Raw genomic sequence first — 13,942 nt, 5'->3', positions numbered from 1 at the left:
CCTTCGTAACATCTCTGGTTTTTTTTGAGGTGGTTGTGCTTATTTTCAAGACCTCGTTAAAAGGCTTCAGCCCTGCTCTTCCCTGGCAAAAAGTACTCATAATATACCATTTCACTCTGTGTGTCCAACTACTTCATCTCTGTACTCTGTTCTTTATGCAAAGGCAGCCATTCAGAGACAGTTTAACACTTTATATTGTGTTTACATAATTCCCCTCTGCATGAACTCCCCTCATCTTGGAAACGCGCTTCCAGTGTAGATTCTGGTTTTAGCACATTTCTTGTTAAGCTTTTAAGACGGAACCATGTATCTCCTCTCCCCACTACAGCATTAACACCTACAGGTCGCCAACTAGACTTTGCCTTGTTTTTTTTCTTAGCTGAGCAGCTCAGGCACATACACTTGTTCTAATGCCTTTGAAAAACAATTATATATTCATTTATTTAAAATCATGTTCTGCATATTTTCCAGGTACTAGCCGGAAAAGAAAAAACAAACACGGCCAATGCAAATTTAAGTCCCCCCCTAAACCTTCTAATACCACAGAGGAACATAAATCAAGACACAAAGCCTCAAATCAGAATGAAAGCTTTTATATTTCATAACAGCAGACCCAAAGCAGGACACTCAGGGATAATACTAAACTGAATTGGGGCATTTCAATAATGTGGTCCACCAGACACTGCACAAAGTAAAAAAAAAAAATCTAAAAAACAAAAATCAGCTGTACTACACAGGGGTGGCCCAGGCTGGAACACTACTAACCAGTCAAGCCCCCACTAAAACTCAGAGGATGTTAAAAGCTTTTGTAACTTTTTGTAATGATCCACATGGCCATTTTCTCTCCAGAGCTGAGAGGTATTCTGGAGGATGAGTCAATTTATCACTTTTAATTTATGTTACAGCCTAAAAGCTACTGATTAAAAGGGGGAAAGTTTAGTGTGGTTGTGTTAAAGTGACAAGTGTCACTTTTTTTTCTGTTGTCTCTGGTTATACACTACATCCTGTCATTTGGTGACTCAGCTGTGTTGTGGCTGAATCTCGCTTGCTCTTTTGGTCTCCCCTCAATCCAAATTAGAGTTACCATGATGCTCTGGGTCCACAACCAGCCTCTCATTCTGCTTTCTTAAAGACCTGTTTGGCCACCACATTTTTCACCCGCAGCTCCTAGAAAGACAGAGACAGAGAGAGACAGAGAGAGACAGAGAGAGACGATGTGTCACACCACTAGTTATGACGGAAAGATTCACTTCACTGAATCGATTCCTCTAAACAGTTTAAATGAATCAAATGCTTTGATGATTCATTGATAAATCAAGAGGAATCAAATAAGTCAAGAGACATATGAGCGTCTGCTGTTGCTACTCAGCAAGTGAGTGATGTTGCTACCTCTACTCACTAATACAGTCAGACTTGGAGGACACAAAAGTACTGACACAAAAAACCTACAGAGAGAAAATGTACACAAATTCAAAAGAGGTTATTCTTAATATGGTACAGGGTATTTTTCAGTTTATGGGTCTAAATTCTCAAAGATAATTATCTGAATTTTATTCAAATCTTTCAAAAGAATCAGTTCGATGGATTTACTGAAAAGAACCAGTGCAAAGAATGATTCATTCATGAGTTGGACGTCACTAGGATACTAGTGAGACTAGGGGACACAACATGTGAGCAGGAGATTAAAAAAGATTTCAGCAAAACAAAAAGTGTTTTGTGTGTTTATTCATCAGTGCAAACTAATGCTGCTTGTTCACAATAGTTGCTGTGTTTCAGCCTTCTGCAGAACAAAACCTATAATCTTCTTTTCCTTTCTTTCACCTGATCCCTAAGCCTTCAGCATCATTCAGCTTTCCTCTCTGTTCCTCACCATAAATAAGATCAATAACCTATGCGGGTAAACATATAAACACACAGTCATTTACAAACGTGTGAACACTCCTTGTCAGATAATGCTTTTTTATATTTTAAGTGAAAATAAGTTAACAGGTCCTCTACAGAGAATACACTTCAATATGACATTTTCCTGCAATTTTTACTGCGCAATTTCTATTTATTTGCTATATGAAATGTGCCATACCTTTTGCCCAGGCAAAAATAAATATGTTAAACTGAGTAAATGAACAATAACAGTGCATTAAAATTGCAGAAGTATGTTCTCTGTAGAGGATGTATTAACTTTTTTTCACTTAGAAGATCAACAAAACGTAAGAAAAAAAGGTAGATGTTGGTAAGTAACTTCTTTTAGCAGGTCACATATTTAAATAGAAATGAAAATTGAAAAAAAGACAGATGATTCCAGTTCAGGTCATCATCACTTAATTTCTGAACATTTTATGCCTGCTTTATCCATTAGGTGTCTTAGAGTAGCAGCACTGTTCCAGGACCAGTAATCCCTCTTTCATAATGAACACAGTTACTGGAAGAGGAGGGAAGGGAAGGATGTTGCACAATAAAAGCAGAATAAAGCTGACTAACTCGATCACACCTCCAGCAGACACCCGTGTCTCAACCAGCTTGTCAGACTAAGCCACTCAACATTAACTAGCATTTTCTTTTAGACTTGGTTTGGTTTGAACCAACAAAACTTGATTGACTATTTTCTTCCACCAAGTGAACGTCAACATTTTGCGAAGTTTCAAACTCTACAGAGACTGCAGGCAGACTGCCACCCTCTGGCTCTTTGATGTTATACAAGCCTGAGGAGGTTCTATGCACAAAAGATGACACAGCTAGCAGACAGTGGTGGTGTGTCTAGTTTCACAATGATTCAACTGGGTTATGATTCTTTAGAAAATTATTCAGTGTATCAATTCCATTAGATTTTTTTAATGAAGCATTTTTACAGTGAAATACAGACAAAAAAAAAAAACATTTTTAGCCAAAAATGTTTTAAAAGAATACTACAATTAGTTGTCATTATTAGGACTTCTTGATTGTAATCAGGAAAGATCACACAGGCTGTATTTGAATGCTGCTGCTGCACATGTACCAAGATGTTGTAGCATAATTATACAAGACTCACTCTGCCAAATAGGCAGTTATCTCAAAATCAATAAGTCTTAATTGCCACTCATGTTTGTCTTCTTACCAGGTGGAGCAGGTTTCCCTCCAGCCAGTGAGTCCATCCCCTTCCCTCCTTCTCTCCTCGCTGCACACACACCAGCTTATCACCCTCCCAGTCCACAGTGGTCTACAACACACAACTAACACGTTAATTAAATTCCCCAAACAAAGGCATACGGCCAAAAACATAACCGACAGTCATCAAATCCACTGTGCAAGAAATAATCTTAATGAAAGGACACACACAATACATATTATACCATGGCACACCACCTGTGAAGGTTTTCCCACGCTACAGGGGCAATTAAGCAATAAACAACTAAACATGCACACATACCTGGCACTTTCTCCCATCAACAGGTCCCAAGTCCTCAGTAAACTCCTTGCCCAGCATGAAGTCCATGTCAAAGTTTTTGAATGTGGTCATGGTCTTGATTTTCATGTGGCCTGTGTTGGCATCATGCTCAATCTGCTTACTGGGCTTCAGCATGCATACAACCTTCCTCAGGGCAAAATTAACATCTAAAGAGAAAGAGGGGATGTTATCCTAGATGTGCAGCTAATGAGAGATTAAAAGTCGGTTTTTTTTTAATTGGCAGTAATGAACATTCAGACACCAAAAGACACAATTTGTGGCTGCACTCATGGTGATGCAAAACTCATAAACCAGTCGTGATAATCCGTATTTCCTGATGTTGATACTTTCAGGTCAGAGAAGGCTATCTGCATACAGTCATGACCAGGTCCCGTCATCTAGACCATGAAACAGACACGGTGGAAACTATAACTAACACAGAATCATCCATAACCATAGTTAATAAAAGTGACCTTTGCATAGTGTCAGCATCAGGAGATAAAGATTATCATGACTGACTTGTGATTTTCATATCACTGCATCCTCTTGAATGACAAAGTCCCTCCATTGTCCCTCCACAATGACTGAAGGACTTTTACTCTCCACTTTCAATAGAGAAAATCTTTTTTTTTTCTTGAGGGGGGTCTTCCACAAGGTACTCGGCCCCAATCTGTGCATAATCCACACTTGTGCTGGTAACCGTCATGTTAGGGGTGGATTACGCCTATGCAGCCTCTGGGAATCTCCAGACTGGAAATGCAGCACTCTTTATCCAGAAGGAGGCTGATGTAGTAGGAGATGAGCTCATTCCACAGGAATGATGAGAAAGAGAAAGATCAGGTGAAACAAAAAAAGTCAGCGCTCTTACCTAAAGCAGCTAGATAGGACTCGAAGTTTTCCTGAGACACCATGTGGTAAAGTCCAGAGTAGTTGGGTTTGGACATCTTTTCTTTTCAGGGTGTCTCTCTCTCTCTCTCTGTCTGTGATGAAAGGTCTTATTAGCTCTCCCTCCGTGTGATGTTTCTTTGCTGTTGTTCTGCGCAGATTAGCACATCCTACACGCTGTGGCTCTAATGTTAACGTGCAGGTACCGGGAGTTTTGTTCTGCGCGGAACGGACGCTGGAATAAACTGAGGACTGGACCGGCTCACCGGAAATTCTCTCTTTCTTTCTTCCCCTCTCTGGTTCTTAACCCCCTCTCTGCCGAGCCCTACACCCTCACACCCGCGCTGACACTGCGGCTGAAGTCCGCAGTCTCGCTTTTCTGTCGTGAAGATTTGCTGTAATCAGTTTTATGATTCTTCTCAGCGCTGCTGCTTTGATCAGCCAGGGGGTCAAACTCGCTGCGGCTCAATATAGAGGCGAAGTATTGGGGCAACAAGTCCCTGCCCTCCAGTTACACCCCCACCCCAAGTACCCTCCCCCGGGCGCCAAGCCAAGGTGCAGTGTTCACTGAGAAGGGCAGAGACAGAGACAGTGAAGGTGACTAAAACTGGCCTCGGTGTTTCTTTCACATTCATGAAACTTGTGTCACTTCAAAGTTGAACTATTCTGCGCTTTTTACTGCAGGCGCTGCCACAGAGCAGCTTCAGAGAAAGATCTGGGTCCAAGCCCTCATTAGCAAATCAATGGCAACAGTGGCGAGGAAAAACTCCCTAAGAGCAGGAGGTGGAAACCTTGAGAGGAGCCAAGACTCAGAAGGGGAGCCCATCCTCCTCTGGTCGACAGCGTTAGTATAGTATAAAATCAGTATATTAGTTTAAAATATTGGAATAGAAAACGGGGGAAACAGGTGGAGCCACGGTTAATTAGATAGTTTGAGTTTATGCCGCAGCAGCATCGGGAGGCTCAGTTCACGAGGGTGAGGTTTGTACAGCGTGAAGCTCCATGGAGGTCAAAACGATGCGGATCAGACAGAGACTGGGCTCTGGTGACTAGCAGCTCTGGTGGCGGTTCAGACAAACGTCGCTCAGGTGCTCAGATGAAGGGAGGGAGAGAGAAAGAGAGTCAGCCAGCAAGCCATTGTCTTGTGAGCGGGGTGTACGTGTGGGTTCGTATGACTGAATTAACTCACTAAGATACTGCGGGTCCAGGCCGTTTAATGACTGAAACGTTAAGGATCTTCTACTCTACACGAAATTTAACAGGTAATGACGACAGAGTTGGGGATATAAGGTCAAACGTCTTGGACCTTGTAAGGACTCTAGCAGCAGCATTCTGGACCGGTTGGAGCTTTTAGTAATGTATTGATACATCCAGCTAAAATGGTGTTACAGTACCAGCCTGGAGGTTATGAAGGCATGCATCAGCTTTACCGCATCGTTTAGGGATGTAAGGCAAGTGAAAGAATGCGGTTCTAACGATGTCGAGACTGGAACCGAAGATGACCCCTAGACTTTTACTGTGGTGCTTGGAATGACCGTGTGGCCATCTAAACTGGAGAGTTGAGGTCTCTCTGCTTTGGGTCCAAGTATTAGGACCTCAGTTTGTGTCCCAACACTAAAAGATAAATATGAAACTAGAGCTTTTAATTGAGTAAAATAAATAATAGTACATCATGAAATCTTCTATTACTTTTCTAATGCAAATATTCAGCTCAGACTGGGGTGAGATGAGTTAGACACAAAATAGTTAAGCTATCTGTGAGACAGCGTAGTTTGGTTTTAGACTGAATCAAGCCTAAGTAAGATAAGTCTGTTTTTCAGAACATGAACCATGATAAACACTGATTTCAAACAGGACATGTCTAGGAGAAGTAGATGAGGTTAAGCAGATCTTATTCAGGATATTTTTTTGCTCAGAGAAGTTCTCCACATGATGGCAAAGATGATAATCAGTCAAACAAAATCAGTGTAATTTGGATAGAACACATTTAGTTAGTGTTCTCCTCCAAGCACTTTGAGCTGTCTAATGGAGGAAGCATGTGCTAGCCCTCACCTTCCCAGCTTGGTAGCATCATATGATAGTGGCAAACCTTGTTAGCATGTGGAATTGGCGATGGCTTTATTGAAAAAAAATATATATTAAACAAATAAAAATAATAAATAACCAGTTTTAATTCATTGTCCTGATATTTATGCTACTCCCTGAATCTCCTGTGCAAATTTTACCCTGTCACAGATGAAGTGTGGAAGGAGCAGTCAGTAAACTTCAATGGCCACAGCATGTTCAAGAAACACTTTATTTAGAATGAGAACTGCACAGAGGGCAAATCTGTCTGAATCAATTCATGTAAAAATCACAGTTTACACTGTCATTTTGGAGGCAAGCAATAAATCATCTGCACCAGAGCCTGAAATCAAACGCTCCTTTTTTGAGACATGTTTTCTTCCACAGTAGCAGGCACAGGTAATTTGAAAACTTAGATGGTTCAGGTTAAAATGTAAAAAACTGCTATACAAATAAATTTTATTCTCTGGTTTTATCGTTTTCTCACAGAGCCACTCTTCTTCTCTTCCGATTTTTGCTTTTTGACATCTTTCTTTCCCTTTGCTCCCAGATTCTCATATGTGTCTTCCTTATTCCTATGGAAAAACAAAAACATCAAAGCATATGTAGTTATTATTATTGTTATTATTTAGATTTCATTAAATTCACCCACTGTCTGGAAACTTAAAAGCTATGGTGTATATAGATCTATCTGTGGCAAATAAAATATTAGAAATAGCAGTTAAAAAAGCTCATTATTCTGTAGTGAAGAACTTTCACTCAGTCAGCTGCACACAATATGTTTCTGTTACACGTAGACACCCAGAGCACTGTCAATCTTCAAATTGTTTTAAAACATTTTAGTTATAACTTAAACAACTCTCAAAATGATATGCATTCTATACACTGAAGCCTTTCATTCTCTCTCTTTCATTTTTTCCTGAGCTTGCTCAGAGTTTGCATGGATTAGTGTTTAAATGAGTGTGTTTTGAAATGCACACATGCATGGCCTCATCTGCTCCAACCTATGACCCCACAGGCTTAGTTTTCATGTGTTTGCTGCTTTTGCATATAGGGTTAGTTACAGCTAAACATTATAGTAATAATTGTGATATTTTCAGGATAAAACTTCATGCTTGCACTTCATACTTCATACATTTAGAACAATAAGTGATACCGTATAGTTCACATGAACAAACCTAAAGCTGTTCTATGGCTAAGAATAAAATAAGTTGCATGAGCCAGTAAAGACTGTATTAAAGCTGCATAAAAACTGTGGGTCACCCATGCACATACACTGCACTTCAAAGTTTGGAATCAATGTATGCAACTTCACAGCTTTCATATAATAAGAAGGAAGAAAGAAAGCTGTAAAAAAAGGAAAGAAATTTTAAATGTGTACAAAATGATGAACAGAGCTGTCAATTATTTCATAACGACTAAGAAAGCTGTATAAAATCAAACACAAAGTTATAATAACATTAACATCCTAAATGTCTTGTATTTAAAGGTGGTAATCAAATCTCATGATAGACAAACTGATGAAAATTTTGTAAATAGATAATTGCAGTATAGAATTTACAGTATATAATAACTAAAAATCTTAGATTTTAAGGCAGTGATGTAGAGCACTAGAATCATGTTCATGCCTAAGCTTTCTCATATTCATGCTCACATGGCGCTTGAAACTCTCAGTATGATGCAGGCATTTTCTAAACAAAGAATGCTGAGGAAGGAGGGGCTGTGTCCATGGGCTGAGGGTCATTCATAGGTCAGCAAGACACAGCACAAAGAAACACCACAAACACCCAGCATAAACCTCCGTCATCCAGATCCAGCTACAGCTGCATTATAGAGATGATGAGGCTGCCTGTTATCAGCCAGATTTGAGTGCTAGAGTTACTATAAAAACAGTTACTATAAAAACAAATACTTTATGCAAAATACATTTACAAAACTAGAACAGCATGATTAAATAATATTGTACAACTGTATACGTTTATCTTTGAAGACACTGAAATGAAGCTTCAACCTATTTTTTGTAGTGTTCAGCCTGTTAGTGTATTTTTGCTTCTAGAGGAACAGTCCACTTCCTCCCACTTGAAACTGTTTAAAACATGTTCCAGGAAGGACCGTAGTTGCTCTGGGCAGAGCTGGAGCTGAACTCCATACTGCTGTTGTATGTATACATTGAGAGATTTTTGCATTATGTTGTCCACACTTCATGCTCACCTGGATCCTCTCACTCCCTCAGTATAAGTATGGACACTTTCTTAAAGACCAACCAGGAGTTCAAATTATGGCCATGCTCAAAATGATGTGGGGCTAATCAATAACAGTCACATTTGTTTGGCTCCTGTCAAAGATCATTAAAATCTACCCTTCGTGGTATGCCGAAAAGTACCATGCATTCCTTCTAATAGTTTTATTCAGCTACTTTATAACCCACATATTTAAAACACAGTATTGTGTACACACAGCCATTTAATCTCCATAAGGAAGAATCAGAATGGCAGGAGGCAGTAGAATGGGATGCTCTTGAGCAGCTGCATACAAGCCTAAGATTACTGTGCAAGATGCTAAGCATCAGAAGAGTCTAAAGCTCCATGGCATTAGCCTGTGGAGCATTCTTGAAGTGACAAAACACTTTTAAAAACTCTTGGGATGAGTTGCTGTGGCTTCTGAACCTGAATCGCCCAACATCAGGACCTGGCCTCACTAATGCTCTTATGCAGAACGGAATAAAATGCTAAAAGCATAAATTCGTAAAATCTAGTGGAAAACTTTCCCTGAGGAGCAGAGGCTATTGAAGGTAGCGACTAGAGATTTCCTTTGCTCACATATCATTTATCTTTTATGTAAGTTAATATATTTTAGCCATCTTAATAATCTATCATTTTAAAAACACCTTTGTCATAAAGACGCTGGAGTCTGAAGGACTACAAGCTGTCTGATTGCAGTACTGGTGACCTCTCATCAGTAAGACCTATGCATGCCAGTTCTAGTTGGCATAAAGTCACATACAGGCCAGAGGCCATATTACAGAAACTTCCTCTCATTTTGTCTCAAAGGAAAGATCTGACAGGTCAAGAGTTTTCACAAATTCATATTTCAGAAGCAAATTTTAATTCAGGAATTCGAATTCGAAAATCAACATGTTTGTCATGTTTGGTTCTCAAGCAACAGATTAATTGCACACAGTTGAAACAGAAAAAAGGAGTTAGAAAAAAATCTCAATAGCAAAACCACAATTTTGCAATATAAATAAATGTTATGTAATGTCATTATGCTGGTAGTGAACTATGCTGCCTGTCACAGTTGCCTAAAGATAATAGAAATAGGCAGTTAAAACAGAAGTTAAGACATCTCTATGGTTGTCTTAAAGTTAGAATAGTATTTAGAAAATTTTGCATATTGTCCTGTAACAGCTACTTTCCTAAATTAGTCCTAACTGAATTTGTCATACAGCCCCAGAAGACTAAGTCATTCATTAGATTTCTATTCTTTCTTTTAGAGATTTAAAGAGCCTGATGAGACCCCCCCCCCCCCCCCCCCCCCAACACACTACAGCTAAGGGGCACAAACTCTTGATTAATACCCTTAATTTCAGAAAGAACATTGTACAAGAAGATGTCTGGACACTTTTGGATAAACAGTGTATGTCAATGCATGTCTAGTATTTCAAATGACTACTGCCACACATTGCAATAGGAATATGCACAGCATTTCTATGCTTATGCCACTGTATTCTTTGGATTGTTATCATTTTATAGTTGTTATACATCATAAGAAGCATCCCAACCTCTCGACACAAGTTGATCATAACAAAAAGTTTGAGAGGGAGATTTGCCACTGTCCAATTAACCAAGACTCAGGCTGATTAGATGAGAATGGAATACGAGAGCCAGGGTTAAACTTCTCAACCCAGTCCTCTCTCGCTCTCTCGCTCTCTCTCTTTCTCTCTAAAGGATGTTGCACAAACTCTATACTGCCTGTGTAAGTATGAGTAATCAGTGGAACTACGTGACTGAGAGAACTTTGAACCCAGAACTGAAAGGCTTGTTGCCAGAATGAGATAGTGATATGTGAACTGCTGGGACACTGAAGTTTCTGTCCCACACTCACTTAGAGACTTTGCGGCTTGCTTTCTGGTGTTTGGGCTGTAAGGACAGATTTCCATACTCAGTCTCCGTGTCCTGAAATTAAACAAAGAAGAGAAAGAGAGATGAGAAAAGCTGATATAGCTCCAGAACACTCTTCTCAAGCTTAACTCTTTATTTTACTCTCTTTATCTAGCACATACATTTTTTGAAGCATTTTAAGAAAGACATACTTTTTTAAAGCATTTTTTGAAGAACATGTAAGAAAGTAAAATCAGTCTGTCATGTTAAATTTGCTCAGCTTTTTCTGATATGTAATGTGTACATCTTAAAGTCACCGACCACAGTTTTGAATGCAACAAAAAATGAGATATGGAGCCTTCTGTTTAACCCCTTAACATCCCAGGCTTGTTACATTCTAAGGCTTATTATTCAGTATCTACAGTGACTTCAGTGCAAACTGGCTGAGCTATTAAACCTTTAAAACTTTTCCTCCATTATTCAATTTCTGTATCTCACCATGCAGGCCTTTTGTTTGAGTTTCTGGGACTCGATGTGCTGCTGTACGGCCAAGTAGATGAACCTGTACTGTGCTTCTGTCTGGACCATCCCTGAACGCTGCTCACGCACCATAAGAATACACTTCTGGATGTCAATTTCACACTCCACACCTGCAGACACATTACATATTACAATACCAACAGATATGTTTTTTCTGTATAGTTCTTCTTCTTATTATTATTTTTATTATTATCATTATTATTAATTGTATTTATTTTTATTCTGTTTACTTCTGTGCTTTTCATGGGCTTGCCTGTATACATATAGTATACTGTTTTGTTATGCTACATTATGTTGTATTCTTTTGCATTCTGTTATTTTATTCTGTATTGTATTAGTGGTTTACTGGGCTGCACATTCCTTCAGTGCTTAATAACTGGTAGTTCATATTAAACAATGAACATCATTTCTAACATTTGTGTGAATGAAAGAATGACAAAGTAATAAGGTCATGCACTGATTTCAAAGCTCTTTAACTGTCAATGTACCGAAGGTGTAAAAGCAGATGGTTGGTAAAAGAAGCAGGTTGGTAACCTGCAGCACTGACCATTTACCACAACAGTGAATTAAACTGGCCATGTGGTATTGTTTAGTGATCTTCTACGCCATATTTTATTTCATGACAAATGACGATAGTTATTTGTGTAGACATGTAGTTGCAGTTTCTTACAGAGCAGTGAACTGTCATTCTAACTGTAAGGTTATGTTCACATTATATGGTTAAAGTGGTTAATCCTTTTTTGCCTTTTTTTCAGAGCTGTCTGAACATAAAAAACCTTTCAAATCAGATTTGAGAAAAAAAAAAGTAGCAATAGGGCTTGTAATCTGAACATAGCCTAACTGCATTCTAAACTGGAAGGTGAGGAGTTTTCCTGTTGTTCTTATTTGTTTGATGGTTAGATCCATATGGCTTGATATAGCTTTCACTTATCTGATTCTTAATGGTTAACTCAGTACTGCCACTACTCTGCAACATTTGTACCCTATCTACAGGGTATAAATGTTGCACATAAAGCATTTGCTGGCTGAGGTTTTGTAATAAAATATTTTATATTTTAATTCTTGGCTAAATAAAGGATTTGGACAGTAGACTGATTTAGCAATAAAGGCAGGTTTTACTGTTAGCACACAAACTAAAGTTTTAGATACTACAAATATCAACTCACTATGGCAGTCTGTCATTTCTACTATGTACAACTCTTAATATTAACCATGAGATAAAACTCGTTTTAACTGCTGGTGAACCTTTGATGGTAAACCTCTGCAGTAACCTCCTGCAAGGAAATTTTTCTGTTTTTATATGGCAGTTTAAGTCTGGCCAAGAAAAATTACAGCCTAGAAGCATCCTGTTTTTATCTCCTGCTGGGCAATACAATAGAGCATGAGCTCTACAACAAGGTTCAAATCTTTCTAATGTAGTAAATGCATGTTCTTTTCTGCAGAAGTGACATTTGAGCGTTTTAGGATGAACTTTGCACTGCTGTGCTTTCTGTGCTGTTCATTTAACTACAGTTACCGCAGAACTCTTTTACAACCAGTGCATTCCACAGGGTCTATAGTTCCAGTCAGACTTTCACCAAACTGGAATTCTCTCTCATATGCTCCTTTCCCTCTAGCCCTTCTCACCTGCTAGCCTGCTAGTTATTACCCAATATTTATGTGCTAGTACACAAAACACAGGCAAATTAGTGTTCATGTGACCAAAAGCATGAAAAGGGTGAAAGAGAGCAGAGCACAGAAAGTTAAATGACAATGGAACAGTCTGATAGGCACTGAGAGAGAGAGAGAGAGAGAGAGAGAGACTCACCTTTAACATCAATGGTGTCTATTAGCATGTCGATGACCACAATGGTTCCTGTTCGTCCAATGCCAGCACTGAAGGTAAACATCATATTCTCATTATCACACCTACTGCCTCAACTACTGCAAGTGCCTCATGAGCAACTACTGAACATGTGCTGGTGTCTTTACTGCCCAGCAAAAGATTAGAGGGGCAACTCTGCCATTCCAAATGGCTGCACTTATAGTCATTTTACACTTTCACTACTCAAACCAATCACAGTTGCCACTGTTAATAACACTCCCTCTGCATCAATCGTCTTACAAGTAGTGATACTCTATTCAGTCCTATTTCACCAAGCTTCCACAGTCACATCAGGAAACCACTTCATTTCAGAATGTTCATTTCAAATATGGTCACAGCCAATTACCACCCACAACTATGCTCGCTTGGATTCCCTGCCATGGATGACTGTGGCATTGCAAGGGTTAGAACTCCGGGAGTGGACTAGAACAGCTCTGAGATTCATATACAGGCGCATCAATGTTCAGAGACACTCCCGGAATTCAGCAGGAGAACAATAAGATAAAGAGAAGTCAAGACAGGATTAGACAATGGGACACATGAACCCATTTCTTACAACCCCAATAAGTTAAGTTAGTTTAATAAGTTAATATATTAAAGATATATTGAGTATCTTTACAATATCACATTTTCACCACTTGCTGTGATGTCAGCTCTCAAAGGCATTTAAGTGTTTAAACCTGAACTTTAGGCAAAAGGAATCTACTTAATCAGTTTACTTATTGAAAAGCTACAGTAAAGTCAAACAATACTCATTTAATTCATTTTTTTTATTTTTCTCAAGCTATTCATGAGTTTTGTATTTAAAAAAGTGTTTTTTTTTTACTCACAGGTTTTTAGCATGACAAACACTCTATAGTGAGAGTCTGTACCTGCAATGGATGACCATGGGTCCTGCTCCAGAAAACTCCGCCTGCTTATTGTTGACTTGCATGAGAAAGCTCAGCACACCACCTGGCTCTTGTGGGACACCATGGTCTGGCCAGCTCAGATACTGATAGTGCCAGATCTCTCTTGGTGCTTCACTCTGCAAACATCACAAAAGTGTTGTAGTCAAGACTGAGACAG

At 39.1% G+C, this 13,942-nt stretch overlaps 2 protein-coding genes across 4 annotated transcripts in view; both read right to left on the bottom strand.

Moving 5' to 3' along the window:
• Positions 1 to 577: 577 nt before the first annotated feature.
• On the bottom strand, positions 578 to 4,771 carry rbp5 (retinol binding protein 1a, cellular). The gene is made up of 4 exons (XM_017724435.2): positions 4,290 to 4,771; positions 3,404 to 3,588; positions 3,092 to 3,193; positions 578 to 1,167 (listed from the first exon to the last, which is right to left on the bottom strand). The coding sequence occupies exons 1-4, from the start codon at positions 4,363 to 4,365 to the stop codon at positions 1,114 to 1,116; spliced, it is 417 nt and encodes a 138-aa protein (XP_017579924.1). The 5' UTR covers positions 4,366 to 4,771; the 3' UTR covers positions 578 to 1,113.
• Positions 4,772 to 6,583: 1,812 nt separating this feature from the next.
• Positions 6,584 to 13,942, bottom strand: part of ptpn6 (protein tyrosine phosphatase non-receptor type 6) — a 37,735-nt gene continuing 30,376 nt past the window's right edge. For all 3 annotated transcript variants that reach the window (XM_037537195.1, XM_037537194.1, XM_017724457.2), the window contains 5 exons: positions 13,747 to 13,901; positions 12,818 to 12,885; positions 10,969 to 11,120; positions 10,475 to 10,545; positions 6,584 to 6,945 (listed from right to left, as the gene is read on the bottom strand). In XM_037537195.1, coding sequence (XP_037393092.1) covers positions 6,843 to 6,945; positions 10,475 to 10,545; positions 10,969 to 11,120; positions 12,818 to 12,885; positions 13,747 to 13,901 — 549 coding nt within the window. In that variant the 3' untranslated portion in view covers positions 6,584 to 6,842. The remainder of the gene's footprint in view (positions 6,946 to 10,474; positions 10,546 to 10,968; positions 11,121 to 12,817; positions 12,886 to 13,746; positions 13,902 to 13,942) is intronic.

The sequence above is a fragment of the Pygocentrus nattereri genome, chromosome 3 (assembly GCF_015220715.1).
Source record: "Pygocentrus nattereri isolate fPygNat1 chromosome 3, fPygNat1.pri, whole genome shotgun sequence".
NCBI classification, from domain to species: Eukaryota; Metazoa; Chordata; class Actinopteri; order Characiformes; family Serrasalmidae; genus Pygocentrus; species Pygocentrus nattereri.
This window is presented reverse-complemented; position numbering and strand designations above follow the sequence as displayed.